Source organism: Piliocolobus tephrosceles, chromosome 5 (assembly GCF_002776525.5).
Source record: "Piliocolobus tephrosceles isolate RC106 chromosome 5, ASM277652v3, whole genome shotgun sequence".
NCBI lineage: Eukaryota > Metazoa > Chordata > Mammalia > Primates > Cercopithecidae > Piliocolobus > Piliocolobus tephrosceles.
In genome coordinates, this window is record NC_045438.1 from 87,625,272 (window position 1) to 87,642,170 (window position 16,899).

General features: G+C 45.0%; 1 protein-coding gene across 2 annotated transcripts in view; it reads left to right on the forward strand.

The window, feature by feature from the left end:
* The first annotated feature begins 10,842 nt into the window (after positions 1–10,842).
* TBX18 (T-box transcription factor 18) overlaps positions 10,843–16,899 on the forward strand; it is a 30,150-nt gene continuing 24,093 nt past the window's right edge. Inside the window, exons 1-3 of one of the 2 annotated variants that reach the window (XM_023205220.1) lie at positions 10,843–11,559; positions 12,703–12,907; positions 15,123–15,224. In XM_023205220.1, coding sequence (XP_023060988.1) covers positions 11,268–11,559; positions 12,703–12,907; positions 15,123–15,224 — 599 coding nt within the window. In that variant the 5' untranslated portion in view covers positions 10,843–11,267. Of the gene's footprint in view, positions 11,560–11,749; positions 12,026–12,702; positions 12,908–15,122; positions 15,225–16,899 lie in introns of those variants that run through there. The other variant, XM_023205221.2, reaches the window with a different exon arrangement.

The following is a 16,899-nucleotide window of genomic DNA, read 5'->3' on the forward strand; positions in this document are numbered from 1 at the left end:
TTCCATTAAAATTCTGAGGTTTAGACAAACCTCTTCATCATAAAATAAAATCTGGGGTTACCTCACACTCAAGCGCAAAGAACACTTACGTTAATATTCCTTTCAGGTCCCTCCTCCTAATTACCTTTTATTTTTAATTGTTTCCTTCCATCCATGTGGTTGCTAGCTTTTCCAAATGGCTTCATATTTTTTGTAAACTATTGGGAGACTTAGAGTCTATCTCGCGGAGGTTCCGCAGGCAGAGAGAGCAGTGCCTTCTTTAGGTCGCTTCTGAGACGACCTCCCTCGAGTCCGCAGCACAGAGCAACCGACAGGGCTTCCCTTTCAGTCTGGGTTGCCATGGGCACAGCTCCTGCTCCGGCCCAGTGTGCCACAGTCTCCCAGGGCTGCTGCCTTCAGCCAGGTGGAGGAGTCGGCGCGGAGCCAGGTACAGAGCTCCTCCGAGCCTGAGGCGGCGGGAGGTGCCGCGCTAGGTTGCGCCTCCCCAGGCGGGACGCCAGGCAGTGCGGCGGACGGTCCCCAGAGGGCGCCACATGCTCACCCGCCCGCAGCCCCGGGAGTCCGGCGGAACCTAAATTGCCCACCAACCCCTTTCTGCGGGGGTGGGGAGAGGGGGCGCAGGCCGGAGCCCGAATACCCCACCCCTAAATCTGGGCGGATTGTGAACAGCCACACAGCGGGATAGTTAAGTGTCTCTGCCCAAGCCCAGTCCTTCCCCCACCGGGATATATTATCCCGCCACCACCAGGCAGGCGGGCCAGGGATTATTATTCCCGTTGTAACGCAGAGGAGGTTATGGCCGGGACGCGGTCAGGGTCACGAAATAAAAACATGTGGACCCACGTCGCGAACTGAGGTCTGCCGGCCTACCCCGTCCCCGAATCCTGTAGTGCCCGGCTGGCCGCCGGTCGCGGCAAGGCCCAGGCCCGAGGCCGGGGCGTATTCGCGTTTACGTCTGCGGGGGAAGGCGGTGGGTGGTGTGGCTGGCGAAGTCGGTGAGGGACCGAAGACAGCCGGGCCCGGAGAGTCCGGGCGCGGGCGCCGCTGAGGCTCGGAGCCGCAAGGAGGCCCAAGCTCCTCAGGACGCGGCCACTGGACCTTCACAGCCAAAGAGGCGTGCGCCCAACATCAGAGCGCTACCGACGAGAAACCCGGGGCCGCGCGCCCGGGAACTAGAGCTCCTCGCGGGGACTTTTTTCACTCACTTGGCTCTGAACCTATTTTTAAAAAGCAACTCTTTATTCAAATATCTAGAAGACAATGACAGCTCCCTCTCCGCAACACCATTCCCACCCGAGCTGCCAGGGTATTCGACACCAACCGCCTGAGACGAATCCGCGGGCGCACGTACGGACGCCGCGCGCCGTCTCCGGGTTGGACTCGCCTCCCAGGCTGCCGGTGCAGTGCGGGAGCGCAATCCGGGAGCGCAGGCCGGGACACCGTTTGCGCGGTAGTGGGTCTTATAGGTTCCAGGGTTTCTGAGGCTTTTGGTGAGCATTACGAGTTCCCCTTGGAGGAGCCCGGCGCCTTGTGTGGCTAGTGGTGTGCGGTGGCCGTGACTGCGCACCCTTCTCGGCCGGCGCTGGGAGGCGCAGGCGCGGCGCGGACGCCCGCACTAAGCTATAACCCTTGACGGGCTCTGAAACGCAGGGGGGCTAAGAGGCCTGTTCAAGACAGCCGCCCCGGGAGATGGTGTATTTATTCTTCGCACTTACTGTGCACTTAGCACCGAGAGGGCTGTACTTTGCACTTATCAACAGAAACCCACGTTCCGCGGCCCCTGACTCCCCGTGGTCGCCAAGTGACGTGCCCCCGTCGCTGGCGCCGTTCTTGGGCCTGGGCTTTCCAACAGGTGGAAAGGGCTGGAGGCGACCGGTCGGACGAGCCCCACTTAGGCTGACACCCACGCCTCGGGGGTTCGGGGGCGCGGCCGGGCAGGTCTTTCCCGGGAAGGGGGCGCGGGCTGGGCTGGAGCCGGGCTTCCGGAGGGGGCCTTACACTGGAAAGTGAATGCGCAGGCGGCCTCAGAACTCCAAGAAGCCGTGCTGTAGAGCTTCCTAGGCGCCTTCTTTGATCTCTCTTAAAAAGGGTATCATTGTTAATCGCTGAGACGAATCTCCTTTTCTAGTGACTTAAGCAATCAGAGGGACTCCTCTGGGATCCAGAGAAGTTGCGAATTGTTTCGCCTTCCTTAATGCTCCCCACCAAAGTTTGCCCCCCAAGTCTTTTTTATTTTACACATATGCACACACACACCCCCCACTGGAGAATTCTCAGTGATGAATTGATTAGGAGGTCGCTCCTGCGTGGTCTTGCCTTTCTCTCCCAACACCCCCTTTCCCCAGATGACTCCGAACCCCTGGCGGAATCCGATTCCTGCCCGGGCTCCTGCGGCCAAGCCCCGGTCTCTCGGGCTGGGCGAACCTAGAGGCTACGGAGTGCGCCTCCGAGCGCTCAGCTTCCCGACGCCACTGCAACGCTGATTTATGGTCCAGTCGCTCGCTTGAACCCCAACGCTTTGGCTGGGTTAATTTTTGTCCATTGTTCCTCATCACACTCAGATAGTTTGTAGCTTGAGACGGATTTTATTTATCACCCTGCACATGTGAAATACAGTCAGACATAAAAATAACTGACTCTGGAACCTGGCACAATATTGGAGCCATCGGGGAATAATTTGGCTAACCGATTTGGACGTTTCACCTTCTAAACAGAAATGCAACTCTCAGTCAAACTGTAAATCAGATTGTCTTCAGCAATGTATAAAGAAGGAAAAAAAAAATCACCAAAACCAGAAAGAACGAAAACTAAATGAAAGAAAACGCAGATATTGCCCAAAACAATATGAGCTTCAGAAACCCAGACTAGATTTTAATTTCAGGTGTGGAACTTCATCGGAAATATGAATTCCTTATTATTTTACCAGTGGGAATAGCCCCAGGGATTTTAGGGTGTCCCCGGAAACTGGACTGACTTATTTCTTTTTACTTTATTGAGAGTTTTGTTACTAAATAATATCAAGTAATAAATGCTACATAAAAATGAATAATCCCGAACTAAGCTTACTCTCGGGTGGAGCCAGGTTGGGGTCCGCTTACAAAGTTCTAATTATAAGTGGAAACAAGGGGACGTGGAATGGCCCGTACAGGGCCGGATAGGAGCTCAAGAAGCAACAAAAACTTAGAAAATAAAAAAATCAGAAATTTCTGCAACGCTCTCCTTGTTTCCACGTTTCGGTAGGCAGATGGAAAAGAAACTGAGGGGGTTTTCTGCGCCTCATTTCGTCTCCCTCGTCTTTCTGGAAGCCCATAATATGAACCGCTCGATTCCTCACTGTCTCACAAGGACCCAGTGATCCAATGCCTGACCAGGGGGAGCACTGGGCAAGGCAGGAACTAGGAAAGAAGAGAAAACCAATACAAGCAGACCACTCGATTGATCGCAGAGGGGAAATTCAAAACACAACCAAATAAAACTTCTGCCTGGGTAGGGAACATCTGCTGTAATTTTGCATTATTCTCTCCGCAAATCCATTTCATTCTTCTACAACAAAGTGGAGACCAATCTTGCGTGTTTCCCTATGCCTGCACGATGGAAATCTAAAGATGGTTTTCTTGAAGTGAATTCACAGCGAACTTACCTGTAGACACCTGCCTACTTTCAGGGTATTTATTTGTTTGAACCCATTTTTGACGGAGACCATTCAGATAACTTGCGTCAAACATTTCTCCAAATAAACTGAAACAAGAGAACTCTGAATCTTAAAATCTACAAAATTAAATGTATATTTAAAGATAACAGGGTGCTTCAGGTAGAAAATTAGAGCGATTATTTTTTAATCACTTTGAAGGTGAAGGGAAGATGTCTTGCTAGTTGATAGTATTTGATATCCATTGATAATACTGAATACGTAGTATTACATTATTATTGCAATCAAAATGTGGTTTCAAACGTGTTAAATAATTAAATTGAATATTTTGATGGAAAAAAAGTCAGCAAGTACTTGGAATTTTTTCTCAAAAGCAAGTTTAATTGGTGTGTTTTTGACATTTGCATAGTCCAGATCTTAATCTGATGGTTTTAATATCAGCCCCAAGCTGGCTTTGCTCAATTGATATATCTGCTTCTTTGTATAGGGAATTCAATAAATATAGCACGCCCTGCTGACGGGTACCTCCCGTGTTGTGAGTAATTCTTTGCCAATAGATGGCCTGATGTCCTTTTCAGTATAACAAGCTGAGAAATAAAAGAAAAATATTTGCCACTCCACATATTTATTTGTTAGGGATTTTTTTTCTTGATTTTTAAAAAATACAACAAGATGAGTTCTTTATCTTAGAATCTCAGACCATGAATATCTCAAAAAACATATATTTCAAAAATTAAATCTACAGATGTAATACACACTGTGAACCCTATAAAATGCGTTTACAATGCTGACTTAAAGAAAGAAATTTATAACTTTCATATGTACCTTCCTTGTGCAATAGGCAACTGCCATATGTTTCCGACTTCTATAATTCAGTTTTCCTGGACATCTGTAGCAGGTAGTGAGTGCTTCTTAAAGTACATTTTATGTAATTTGAGAAGGAACCCGCACTGAAGACTAAAGGTGAACATTAAAAAGCACAAGGCTTTCTAGAAATGCTAGTTATTGTAAATTTACATCACCTGTTATGCATGGCCTGAGATAGTTTTTTTTGTTTTGTTTTGTTTTGTTTTTTTCATTCCCTTTTCTTCATATGACTGAATTTGATATTTTGGTGGAGTTCCTCTCGTTATGACTACTCTTAGCCTTTTACTTGAAGATTCTCATTTGACTATTTCTGAAAATTCAGCTTGGAAATCTATTCCAATATGATTATTGTGTTTGAAATAAATTTTAAGAATTTTATATTGAAGTGGGAAAAAACCCTAAGCTCTTTCATTCTTAATTTTTCTTAATTGTTTATGATACATTTTTTAAAGGACAGAAGAGTTTACACAATTTAAAGTGAAGACAAAACCAAAGCAAAAGTCATGCTGCAAAGTCATAACTTCGTGTCAAACTGTTGCTCATGTGTTTAAGTGCACGGTTCATTTCTAATGCTAATACTATTTTTTAATTTTTCAATAGCTTATTTCTTTTTGCATAATTCCAGTGCTGGTTTTAAATTAATCCATTAAAAATCCTTTCATTCAGCTAAACTGAAATGCCTCATCTGTCAGTACAAAAATATGAATAAATTCCAGCCACGTTTTTCATTGTTTATACTTTCAGCAGATTATATGAATGTGCACAAAATTTCCACTGTTTAAGAACTGTCGGTATCTACAGAGGTAAAATATGAGAACAGGACCTAATTTACAGCCAATTAGAGGGTGTAATAATTTTTATTAAAAGCAAAACACTAAATCTAGTGACCCTTAAATGGGGCCTAAATGGGGACATTTAGTTCCATTTTCAATTCATTTTATCAAACCAGCAGACTCAAGGTAACTTTTTGTCTATAAGGAAAGATAACATTAAATATTTAATTCAAATAATAGGAAGCTGTGTATTTTTAAATATCAATTTAAACATGTTTTTATATAGCATAGACTATTAAAATGCTCATTATAACTAAATTAGAGAATATTAGTTAGCTTCCCTATTCAATAGTTTGCTTTATGTCCAAATTGATCTGTTGCAATGTTGGTATTAACAATGTCCAGCTAGGCATCTTCGAGTATTCATTTACATCTGGGTGTTAATTTCAGTACCTCCTTCAAGCCATCTTATATGTCACATATTAGTGATAAAGACAAGTGTGGCCTTCTTGAACATTTCTGTTACTGATCCCTCAACACTGTAGTGTTGTGGGAGGGGTGTGAGTCAACAAATGAGGGAGATGGGGTAGCGGTTTTTCACCCACGGGGTGAAAAAATAATAATTGCACTGTTGTTTGGAGGTAAAGCAGATACCGCTGGAGACAGGTCATGCATGAATACGGAAGCTCATTCTCCCAGAGGGTGAATTTTCTTCTGGACGCATTACAGATTCGTTACTTCCTCAATATCCCTCGACTTGGTGGACCAAAAGCCCCCTTCTCCCCTTTCTTTCTCCAAATTGGAAAACTGGAGGAGGGGGCGGTTGGAGGGAGAGAGGAATGAAGACAAGCTTACCCTGGGAGTATACGCTTCATTCCACACTCCAGAAACCGCGCACCTCCCTGGAACCCCAATGAGAAATGATCATTGATTTAAAAAAAAAAAAAAAAAATCAGCCCTTAAAGAGAAACTCCGCGGGCTCAGACCTGATTCTGATTCTTCTACCTGAGAACTGTGGAGTTCTTCCGTGTGCTGCATAGGTCCTTTGTAGAGGGCCTCAGTCTCAGCTAATCGGAATTGAGGAGGACGAATTGTTCAGGGTGAAGAATGGAAAACAGTCGCCAGCAAGTGGGGAGGCGATGTCGGTGTGTGCCAGTCAGCCACAGGAGTGAGCAGGGAGGAATTGCAGCTCCAGATCGCTTTCTTCACGGGGCCTGGGTTTACAGCTGCAGCTGCAGACCCGGCAGAGAAATCCGTAAGAATGCAGTCGTTGAGCCCTGGGACTCCTGAATTTACTCCCATAGCCTTTATAAACTTGTACAAGTTAAAATATTTTCATTAACCCAGATCAGAAGGAGAGGCGAGAAGAGTATGTGCAAAGAGAAGAAAGAGAGTGGGAAAGAGTAGGGACAGGAATGGCGGAGAGGGGAAGCCCTAGCCCATTTGTGCGGCGCTGCCTGGTGACTCAGAGCGGAGGCTGAAGTTCACGTCCCCAATTAGGCTATGGCTCCTTCCCAGATTAAACTAAAGAGGAACGCGGCCAAATAAGTACCCCTCTTGGTGTCTGGATTTGGCCCTTGCCCACCCCTACTCTCCCTCCCATTTCTGCTTCTAGCTCACTTAATCTTTTACTAATAATAAACTTCTCTATGCGTGGCAAAGAAGTCTGGGTCCAGATTATTTGAAGACTCGGGGACCATTTGATGTGCCCTGAGATCAGGGGCAAAGAACAGACTCTTGTCTGAACAGAATCAGGGCTTACCTTATCAAGTCTGAGAAATCAAATATAGGGGTTAAACACAGCGAGTGTCAAGTGTAAAAAATAAATTAAGTCTTTCGAAAGAATGAAGACCAGACTCATAGAGCTTTAACATTTATAACTTAAAAAGAAACAATTGTTTATAAATAAAATGTAAGTATCTTATAAATCAGGTAAGATGAAATAGCAAACTATACACAACTGGCCGTGTGTCAATGCTATGTAAACAGGCTCCAGGCTAAAAAGCAGAGTGGAAGCCGACAGAGAATTTTTTTAAAAAACAAAACAAAACAAACCACTATTTCGGAACTGTCCAATTTTAAACTGCACCAAGAAAAATAAAGAAGAGAACGGATGTGCTTTATAAAAGTCCATCTCCTGGCCCTGCACGCCCCCTCCCACCAGTTAGTGTTGCAGGACATGGATTTCACCCTATACCATTGTTCCAGATCTGGGAGCTCAAGGATCTTTTGCCCTTCCCTCTCTCCCCAAGTCCCTGAGACTGATTCGTTCTGACAATATTCTCCTCTGGCTGACTTTTATTTAACATAGAATCCGGTTGGTCTTGAGAGAGGCCTGACAGTTTTGTTTCCTCAATGTAGCTCAATACTGGGAAAAGACATTTTATCTCCTAAAGCAACAGAAGACACACACTCTCAGGTACTTAGACCCCAACTGCCAACAGACACATTTACACTTGAGCAGGTGCACAGGCTCACGCACACATGCACACACAGACACGTGCACACGCGTGACTGGACATAGCCGAAATTTCCCGGGAGATTACGTGACTGTCCCCGCTTTCTTTGCTCTCTTGACTTGCAAAGGGCAAGGGCTTGGCTCTCTCCTTGCAAGGGCGTGCCACGCTGTTGGTAAAAGGCCTTGCTAGGAAGAGGCTTTGCTGTGGACACTCTCAAGGCTGCCACTCCTCCCGTCAGTCAACTCGGAATGTCTTTCCCTCCCATGCCCAAGGGAGGTTCAACGCCCCTTCTCCAGAATCCAAGGCCGGAATGGGCTGCAGTCTGTGACAGGCTGCCCCTTGGGACCTGGGTTAGCTGGTCCTGCTCAATCCAGTAGCCTGAGCCGAACTTTACGCAAGTCGGAGGCGGCGGGGAGCAGCGGTGTGGCTCTACTGCTATAATTCTCCTTAGCCAGTACCAGGACTAGGGGGCAAACGCCTTGTCCAGTCCTCAGTGCCCTACTCGCACTTGAATTATTTCTAAGGGCCACATTCTAGAAACATCGTGGATGTCGACGAAGCCCTCCTTTCCAGCCTTTCGGCTGTGTGGACACCAGTCCCCGGGTGCCCGCCCCTTCTGGGGTCTGCTGCCAAGGGTGAAGGAGAAAAAAATAAATGGCAGAGGAAAAGAGGAGGGCGTGAGGCTGTATGATCCTGAGAGCACCTTGCAGGCCTGTGTAGCCTTTTCTAAATCAGTTTGAGCTGCAGGACATATACAGGGAGAACTTCTTTGCGGAATAGGCTTTGCATCAGCAGTGTTTGTCCCTGACAGTTTCTCCGGCTCCCCCTACCCTGGTCGCTGAGCCCCAGCAGGCCCGAGGGCTCCGAAGACTCCACCCCTGGGCAGCCTCGTCTACGAGTCTCTAAAGCTGTAAGGACCACTCGGAGAAGCACCGGGTCCCTCCTTTCTTGGGGTCCCGGAGAGCCTGGGATTGGGGCGGGGCACCTTAGCTGAATGCAACTTCGGGCGTCTACTCCTGCTAAGTTAGCTCCCGTCTTGTCCCACTCCCAGTCCTGGCCCAAACTCTCTAGGCGGCCTCTCAGCTCTCCCGGCCGGCGCCCGCCTTCGGCTAAGTTTCAGAAATGGAATTTGCGTTTCTTTTTAAGGATATAATACCGGCCTAGGGTACCCCGGAGCTTGGAGACCACCAGGGACCAGACAGCTCTAAACCGGTCGCAAAGCCTTCATTTTGTAAATGCAAAACAGCTCCTCCCAATTGAGTTTGTTTCTCAGGCATCTAGAGGAAGCTTCCTCCGCAAGGATATGACAAAATCTTTTTTGACCTCAAGGCTGCCAGGTTTGGCTGGGAGGCTTGCTCGTGCCTCTGCTCATCGCCTGCCAGGCTCCTGCCCCTGCTGTAGTGTCTGGCCTCCAGAGACCGCGTGTTCTCTTCTACAGTAAAAGGATCAATCTCAGTGGCGAATCTACCCCCAAATACTACTCTACTGAAAGCTTACAGAGAAGTCAGAGATAAAAGGGCAGCCAACGGTTGCGGAGATTGAACTAAACAAGGGAGACGAAGGAGAGGAAAAAAATCCTTTGTCATATATATATATGTCATATATATGACAAAGGATTATATATAGAGAGATGTCATATATATGACAAAGGATTATATATATATGTGTGTGTGTGTGTGTGTATATATATATATATAGAGAGAGAGAGAGAGAGAGAGAGAGAGAAGATCAAGAGACACAGGCACGGAGTCTTGCTCTGTCGCTAAGCTGGAGTGCAGTGGCGCGATCTCGGCTAACTGAAACCTCTGCCTCCCGAGTTCAAGCGATTCTCCTGCCTCAGCCTCCTGAGTAGCTGCGACTACAGGTGTGCACCACCACGCCCAGCTAATTTTTGTATTTATTTATTTATATATTTATTTATTTAGTAGAGACGGGGTTTCACCATGTTGGCCAAGATGGTCTCGCTCTCTTGACCTCGTGATCCGCCCGCCTCGGCCTCTCAAAGTGCTGGGAATACAGGCGTGAGCCACTGCACCCGACCTGCCGTGTATTTTATACTAAAGATGGAATAATATGCATGTTTAATTTTATTCCACAAGAGATTTGCTCCATTTATACCAAACATATATATATGTTTTGTTAATCCTAACAAAAGTCGAGTGGAAACTACAAAATAAATTGTACATATATATGTTTGATGTCATTTAATTAAAAATCACTGATTTTATTAAATTTGTTTTAAATATATCAGTGGACTCCTTAAAAGCCTGACGTAACAATGATAAATTGTCAAAAGTAGGACAAATACAAAGTTAGTTAAATCACAGAGAAGTTTTTCAAATGGGGAATTTTATTGCGTCTTTTTACTTATTTCATTTTGCGAAGTTTTAAGGGGTTTTAAAGTTGTCCATATCGTTAAAGACATACAGGATTAAAATTCCATGACCTACGTTTTAAAATAACTACCACTCTTTGAAAGAAAAGCGGGGCTGCGGAAAGGCCGTGCTTTTTCTGACATTTATATGAGGGATTGAGCATTAATGTAACCTTTTACACTCCTAAAGAATTTACATATTTCTTAACCTGGTATCCCCCAAGAAAAAAATCACGGAGTAAAATTTTAAAAAGCCTAAGCCATATCTGGTAGACTGCTACCAAAAGCAGGAACGTTTAAATGAGAAAGGAGGGGCCTGCGAATTCTTCCCAGCTTCCCCATATTCTGAGTTGTAGCAACATTAAGTGACACGGAAGTGGGACGGCAATTACGGAATCTTGAAAAATTCTTGATATTCTAACTTGTTGAACGTCTAGTTTAAAGCCGGGAGCTTCCGCCTTTCCAGGTCCTGGTGAGGAAAGCTGGAGACTACGGGGCTGGAGTCAGCTAGGGACGTCAGAGAGACAGATTGAGTTCAGCGCGCGTGGGGCTGGCACATCCAAGCCAGACGGCGGCGCTTTTCACTCCTGGTTTTTCGCTACCTTGTAAGGAAGTGGGCGCGGGCTGCGCGGAGTCGGCGCCTCCCGATTGGCCGGCCGTCTGAGTGATGGACAGGGTCCCGGGCTCCGCCCCCGCCGCTTTATTGACACTAATGAGCAAGTTCTTCCCACCGCTCTCCTGCCGGGAAGTGCTGACAGATCAAGGCAACAAATTTCAATTACAATCCCTAATTTGTGTCCACAGAGTGTTTTTTACCCATGTTAGTCCTCTCTGGCGCATCAGTTGAGGCAGACCTCGGAGCAGCAGGAGGAGGTGGAAGGGGTGGGAGCAAAGGAGTGCATCAGTGAGAGAGCACGCGAGAGACCCAGGGAAGGAGACTTGGCCGGCGCGTCGCCGGTTCCTCGGATCCCAACACAAGCGAGAAAGAGGAAACGCCAAATCTGTTTTTTTGCCCGCGGTGGGGAAGGGGCAGATCTCGGGAGGCCGCGAGAGCCTATTAGTTTTTGGTAGGGGAAGAGCGAGAGCGCGCGTGTGCCCGCGTGAGTGTATATGAGAGAGGGGCGGGCGGGCGCGGGGCGGGGGGGATGGCCGAGAAGCGAAGGGGCTCGCCGTGCAGCATGCTAAGCCTCAAGGCGCACGCTTTCTCCGTGGAGGCGCTGATCGGCGCCGAGAAGCAGCAACAGCTTCAGAAGAAGCGGCGAAAACTGGGCGCCGAAGAGGCAGCGGGGGCAGTGGACGACGGAGGCTGCAGCCGCGGCGGCGGCGTGGGCGAAAAGGGCCCTTCTGAGGGGGACGAAGGCACTGCGCTCCCGCTGCCTGCTGGGGCGGCGTCTGGGCCGGCTCGGAGTGGCGCAGACCTGGAGCGCGGAGCCGCGGGTGAGTGGGCCCCTTTCTGCCTAACTTCTCTCCGGCGCGAACCTGAACTTCTGCGAGTCTGTGGGTGTGCGTGTGCGCCGCGTCCCTACGTGGCCAAGGCCACTCAGCCGCTAGCGCATTGGCCGTGTCAGGCGCAAAGCTAGCCGCGCAACCTGGTCACTCTCCAGACAGTTAAGATGCTGCTTCCAGCTTTGCCTCGCGGGCGGCCGCCGCCCACTCGGCGACCCGCGCCTTCGGCCGCGGCCGTTTGCGGCGTCTGGCGGTGCAGCTCTGTGTGCTTCCTGCATCTGCCTCCCTTGGGGTTCCAGCCAATGGGTGCTCTTTTTTCTTTCCTAACTTTTAAAAGCACAGGGCGGGGAGGAGGGGAGCGACGGCATACCCCACCCCGAAACCGGAACGAATGCCCTAAACCGTTTGTGCAAACCAGGAAGAGGGCGGCGTATGTGGAAACTTGGTTTCCCGGAGGGTAGTTGAGCGGTTCCCTTCCCTTCTCCTCTTGATTTCTCTGCCAAGGCCGATAGCGACCGCGGGCTTGCTTTTCACACGTTCTCTGCTGGGCTGGAAGCGCAGGGCGGTCGGGAGTTTGGCGAAAGCGGGGTCTGCAGAGCCTTTTAGAAGATGCCTCCTGCCCGGCCCATAACGAGGCCCAAAACGAGGCGCCGCAAACGCCTATGGCTTAAGGAGGCCCAGTCTCTTGGGACCAGAGTCCGGGCGCTTTTGCTGCTTGCGCTTAGAGGCGCAGGTTACATCGGAGTTTGTACTGGGGACTCTGGACTCGGGAGCTCCTCTGACTCCGTCGGGCAAGCGTCCCAGACCCTGGCGGCGGCGTGAAACCTTTTCTGCTGGGGCCTTGACAGTGCGGAGGCCCAGCGGGTGGGATGGACGCTGCCCGCGCGCCTCTCCCAGGCTCGGGACTCTCGGGGACCAAGCAGGCCACACTGGAGCTCCGAATGCGCCCCTTCGACAGGCACAGTGTGGGTGTCTATCGACTGGCTTGTTCTTTAGGAGGATCCGATGGCACCGAAACTTCCCCTTTTCTCCCGGTCATTTTCCCCTTCTCAGCCACCTGGTGGGCCCGTCTCAGCGGCTGCCTTCCCCTCTGTTTCCCTCACCGGTACCCTCTCTCTGTCCTTTGCTGTCCAGGCAGCTGTGAGGACGGCTTCCAGCAGGGAGCTTCCCCTCTGGCGTCACCGGGAGGCTCCCCGAAGGGGTCCCCGGCGCCCTCCCTGGCCCGGCCCGGGACCCCTCTGCCCTCGCCGCAGGCCCCGCGGGTGGATCTGCAGGGAGCCGAGCTCTGGAAGCGCTTTCATGAGATAGGCACTGAGATGATCATCACCAAGGCCGGCAGGTAAAGGGCAAACTGGCGTGGACGCCCCTCCCCACCCCAGACCCTGTCTTCACCCACCTCTAGCTCAGTCAGGAAGAAGGGACTGCAGCTCCGCAGGGGTTCTGGTTAGCATTTTCGGTCAAACGGGATAAGGCCCCAGACCGTGGTTCACTTTGGAGGCTAGCTTTGGCTACCCACCACGAGTGCAGTCAGTGCACAGTCCAACTGCCCTCTGGTTGAATGCCGGGAAGAAAATTACTGTCGCCGCTGATGCCACAGCTGTCGCGGTTGATGTTCTGGGTTCAGGGTGGTTATAAAGTTGAGGTCGTATTTACCCTTGTCTAGGTATTTATTTAGGCTCTAGTTGTCAGTTCTGGAACTAGGAAACAAATTCTTTTTTGTTTTTCCTTTTCTCTTTTATTTTTAAACAGCAGTTTACTCCAGTAAACTATGATTTGCTTTTTCAGATTTGAAACTCCCAGGCAGATTGGTTCTTTATCAGAAGATATCCTGGCAATTTGATAACATGATCTGTCCTGCTATTTCATATTAGACTAGGAGGAAAAGTCACTGGACTCACCCACAATACATGTTTAATTATGTATAGGTGCAAGAATAATTACCCTGATTTTTAAAAAGCATCCTGTTTATAGAGTACCTGGTTATTATTATTATTATTATTATTATTATTATTATTATTTTTGTCCTAAATGGAATCCAACACAGCCTGAATTTGCTGAGGAATACTTACAATTTTTTTTTAATAAAAACTTACATCGGTTTTTCAAAAAGTGTGAAATTCGCCCATCCATTGGTTAATAAAATAAATGGATTTGTTGGGCAGATCACATTAATTTAAGGTAGGTAGATGAATATTTGCATTTTAAAGTTTTCAGTTTATTTAGTGCAATGAAATCTATGAATAATAAACTTCCTTAAACGGAACTTTAAAAAGCACACACAACTCTTTCAGGGAGTACACATGGTAAAAACCTGGATAGCATAAAAAGTATCCAAACTTATTAGAAATTACAAAAAAAAAAAACATATTTTATTGAATCCATATGCTACCTTCTACATTTTCACAGAGCTTTTATTAATGATCCAAATTCAGTCTTCACCAACACAAAGCAATAGTTGTCTTATAAAGGATGTAGTTAAAGACCTTTACTCTTTATCTTACAGGTGCACTGAAATAACACTAAAACAGCCAGCGTATTAAATTGTTCTCATACCTAGTTAGGAGTAATAGACTTTATTTTTTTCTGGAAGTAGTTTTTCATGGTTGTTATAGAAAAAAATTTGGTAAATAACTACTAAAATTTCTGTGAAAAGGTTAAATTAACAAAAATTAGATTTCCTTGGAAGGGACTTAAACGTAAATCATTAGATGATTTTTAAAAAATCAAACTGCTATATTTGTTTTTTATATACATTAATTTACTGTTGTATTCTTTGCTGCTGTGCCTTTTTAAACCGATGGGTGCATTTACGCTAGCATCTCCTTTGATACACATCTTTGGGAAGCCAGGATAAATGCAAATTTTCATCAGTTTTAATTAGCAAAGTTTTGAGTAAGTGTGGTTAAGTAAGAAAACATTTTCATGGTATGGCGGGGGAAGAAATGATTTGGTAAATATACATTGTGTTTAGTTTCTGCTTTCAATAAAGAAGTTTTACTATACCTTTCAAATTTAAAGCAACTTTTGCACTTCACCTTTACCATGCTGCAGACAGGAAGTCCTGTCTCAATAAAGAACATATTGTTTGGTTATAGCATGGCACATTGGCTCCTTGTGGTTTTTTATAACCCTTTAAAAATTTCACATTATAATGTATTTTATCACTTTCAGAGATCCACATTTTGTATTTCTACCATTTGTTACATTTTATTAGTCGTATTACTAAAGTAAATATGCTTATCGATTTTGTTTAAAAACTAAGATGCTTTCTTTTGCGCCATTACTACTTCAGTGTAAGATTCTTTTACTTTTAGCTATACTGACATTTCAGTAAACACAGAACACATGTACACAGGGCGTAACAAATTGCATTTAAAAATATCAGTTTTGATATGTTCTATGTCCCCACTCCTTGAATTACATTGGCAAAGTGAATACTATAAATTTATCCATATTAAAAATAAAGATCCAAGAGGTTTCTTTGCTTGTTCAGTCACCATCCTTAGTCACAAACAGAAACCCCAAACCCTCTTTCTCTTCGCCTTTTTAAATAGGCGCATGTTTCCAGCAATGAGAGTGAAGATCACTGGATTAGATCCTCACCAGCAATATTACATTGCCATGGATATTGTACCAGTGGACAACAAAAGATACAGGTACAGTGATTAGATACTGAATGATTAAAAAAAAAAAAAAAAAAAAACGCTAGGATTTTGCAGGCTAGTGACTGTTTGATCTGTGAGGACTGTGATCTTTGTTTCCAGAAGTCTGTAGAATTTCCAGATCCATACTTTAACGCCCATGGGTGCCAGCAGCCCAGATGATGCCTTTTCTTGCAGCAAATGTGGAAACTTAATTTTTGTTTTGTTTTTAGTAGACATAGAAATGTTTTCAAATATTGAGAACTTTTAAAAGGGGATAATTCGGTGTTGCTAAACTAAATGTGTCTTTTATATTGACTTAACACATTTCAATTCGAATTTTGAGAGGAAATGTTATGTAATGTTTATAGATATAAATTATATTAAATGGAAAGTCATAATTTCTTTGTGATCTTTTTGTCATGTAAATTTCCTTTATCTTGTTACATACAAAACCATCAATGTTTGTAGACTGCTTTTTAATTTCAGAAAATTATTTAAGGTTTTCTACAAGTAAGAAAAATAAAAATCGTATAATTTATGTGATATTAAGACATCACTAAACTAGTAATAAATTTTTTCCTTTCTGTTGTTTTTTTGGTTTGTGTTATAGTAACCTTTAAAAACTTTTAATATTTGGATTTTGAAAGAACATATTTATGTAAAGATCAAGTAAAGTTTGAAAATATACATATTCTTCAGTTTCAAACCAGTTGTTACTCTTTTTTTTTCTGCAAGAAAACAAATCAGCAATTTTCAGTGACAATGCTTTATATTTTTGTGAAGCATTTAAAACATTAACATTTAAATAAGGAAGTTTTGTGTGTTTGGAAGATTAGAAGATACTGTTTTAAATTTTGCTTGTCTTCGTTTCTCGCTTTTTGTTGTTGTTGTTGTATGGGACAGAGCTTTTAATACGTTTTTAAATAAAATCAGATTTGGTTTTTATCCCTTCAGCAATTTAAGGAACTGCTTTTTTGAAATAGCCTACTGGTATCAAAAGTACACAGATTTTAATTAGTCCATGGACATGTGGAATACTACAAAAAGGGGTAATAAAAAAGACAGTCTAATTATTTGTTTTGTGTATAAGTTATATTATTTTAATCAAATAAATCATTAGGGAGTTTTGCTAAAATGATCTACCACATGACAGAAGCTAGAAAACATTAAAGTTCATTCTTTAAATATACTTGATTCAAAACCCATATTCTAAAATGGGGTTTTGTGCTGAGGAAGATAATGTAATTCTTAATAAGCTTAATAATTATTCTTTCTCTTCTAAGTTTGTCTCCTATTTATTTTCCCAATGTCTTCCCTACATTTCGGTTGGTTTATTTTACTTAATTGATTCAAATTTACTATCATAGAAATAAAGACATTTCAGAAATTAGTATTATGATGCCAGGTTTTAAAAGATCAAATTGTAAGACATAATTTGTTTTCACTTATATTGCTTCCCAAGAAGAAATTTATTTATACTATTTGTATTTAGAATGTTTTACAAAGAATGTGTAACTTGTAGCTTTTATTCTGTCAGTGGGTGTGGAGTTTTGACTATTCTAATTGCATACTTTTCCAAGGTTTTGCTAGAGCATATTACTCTATTTGTTTTGGCAGTAACTCAATTCATTTCCACAGTGTAATTTTTCTTGAATTTCTAAGATTTTCATTTCATTTATCAATGTTT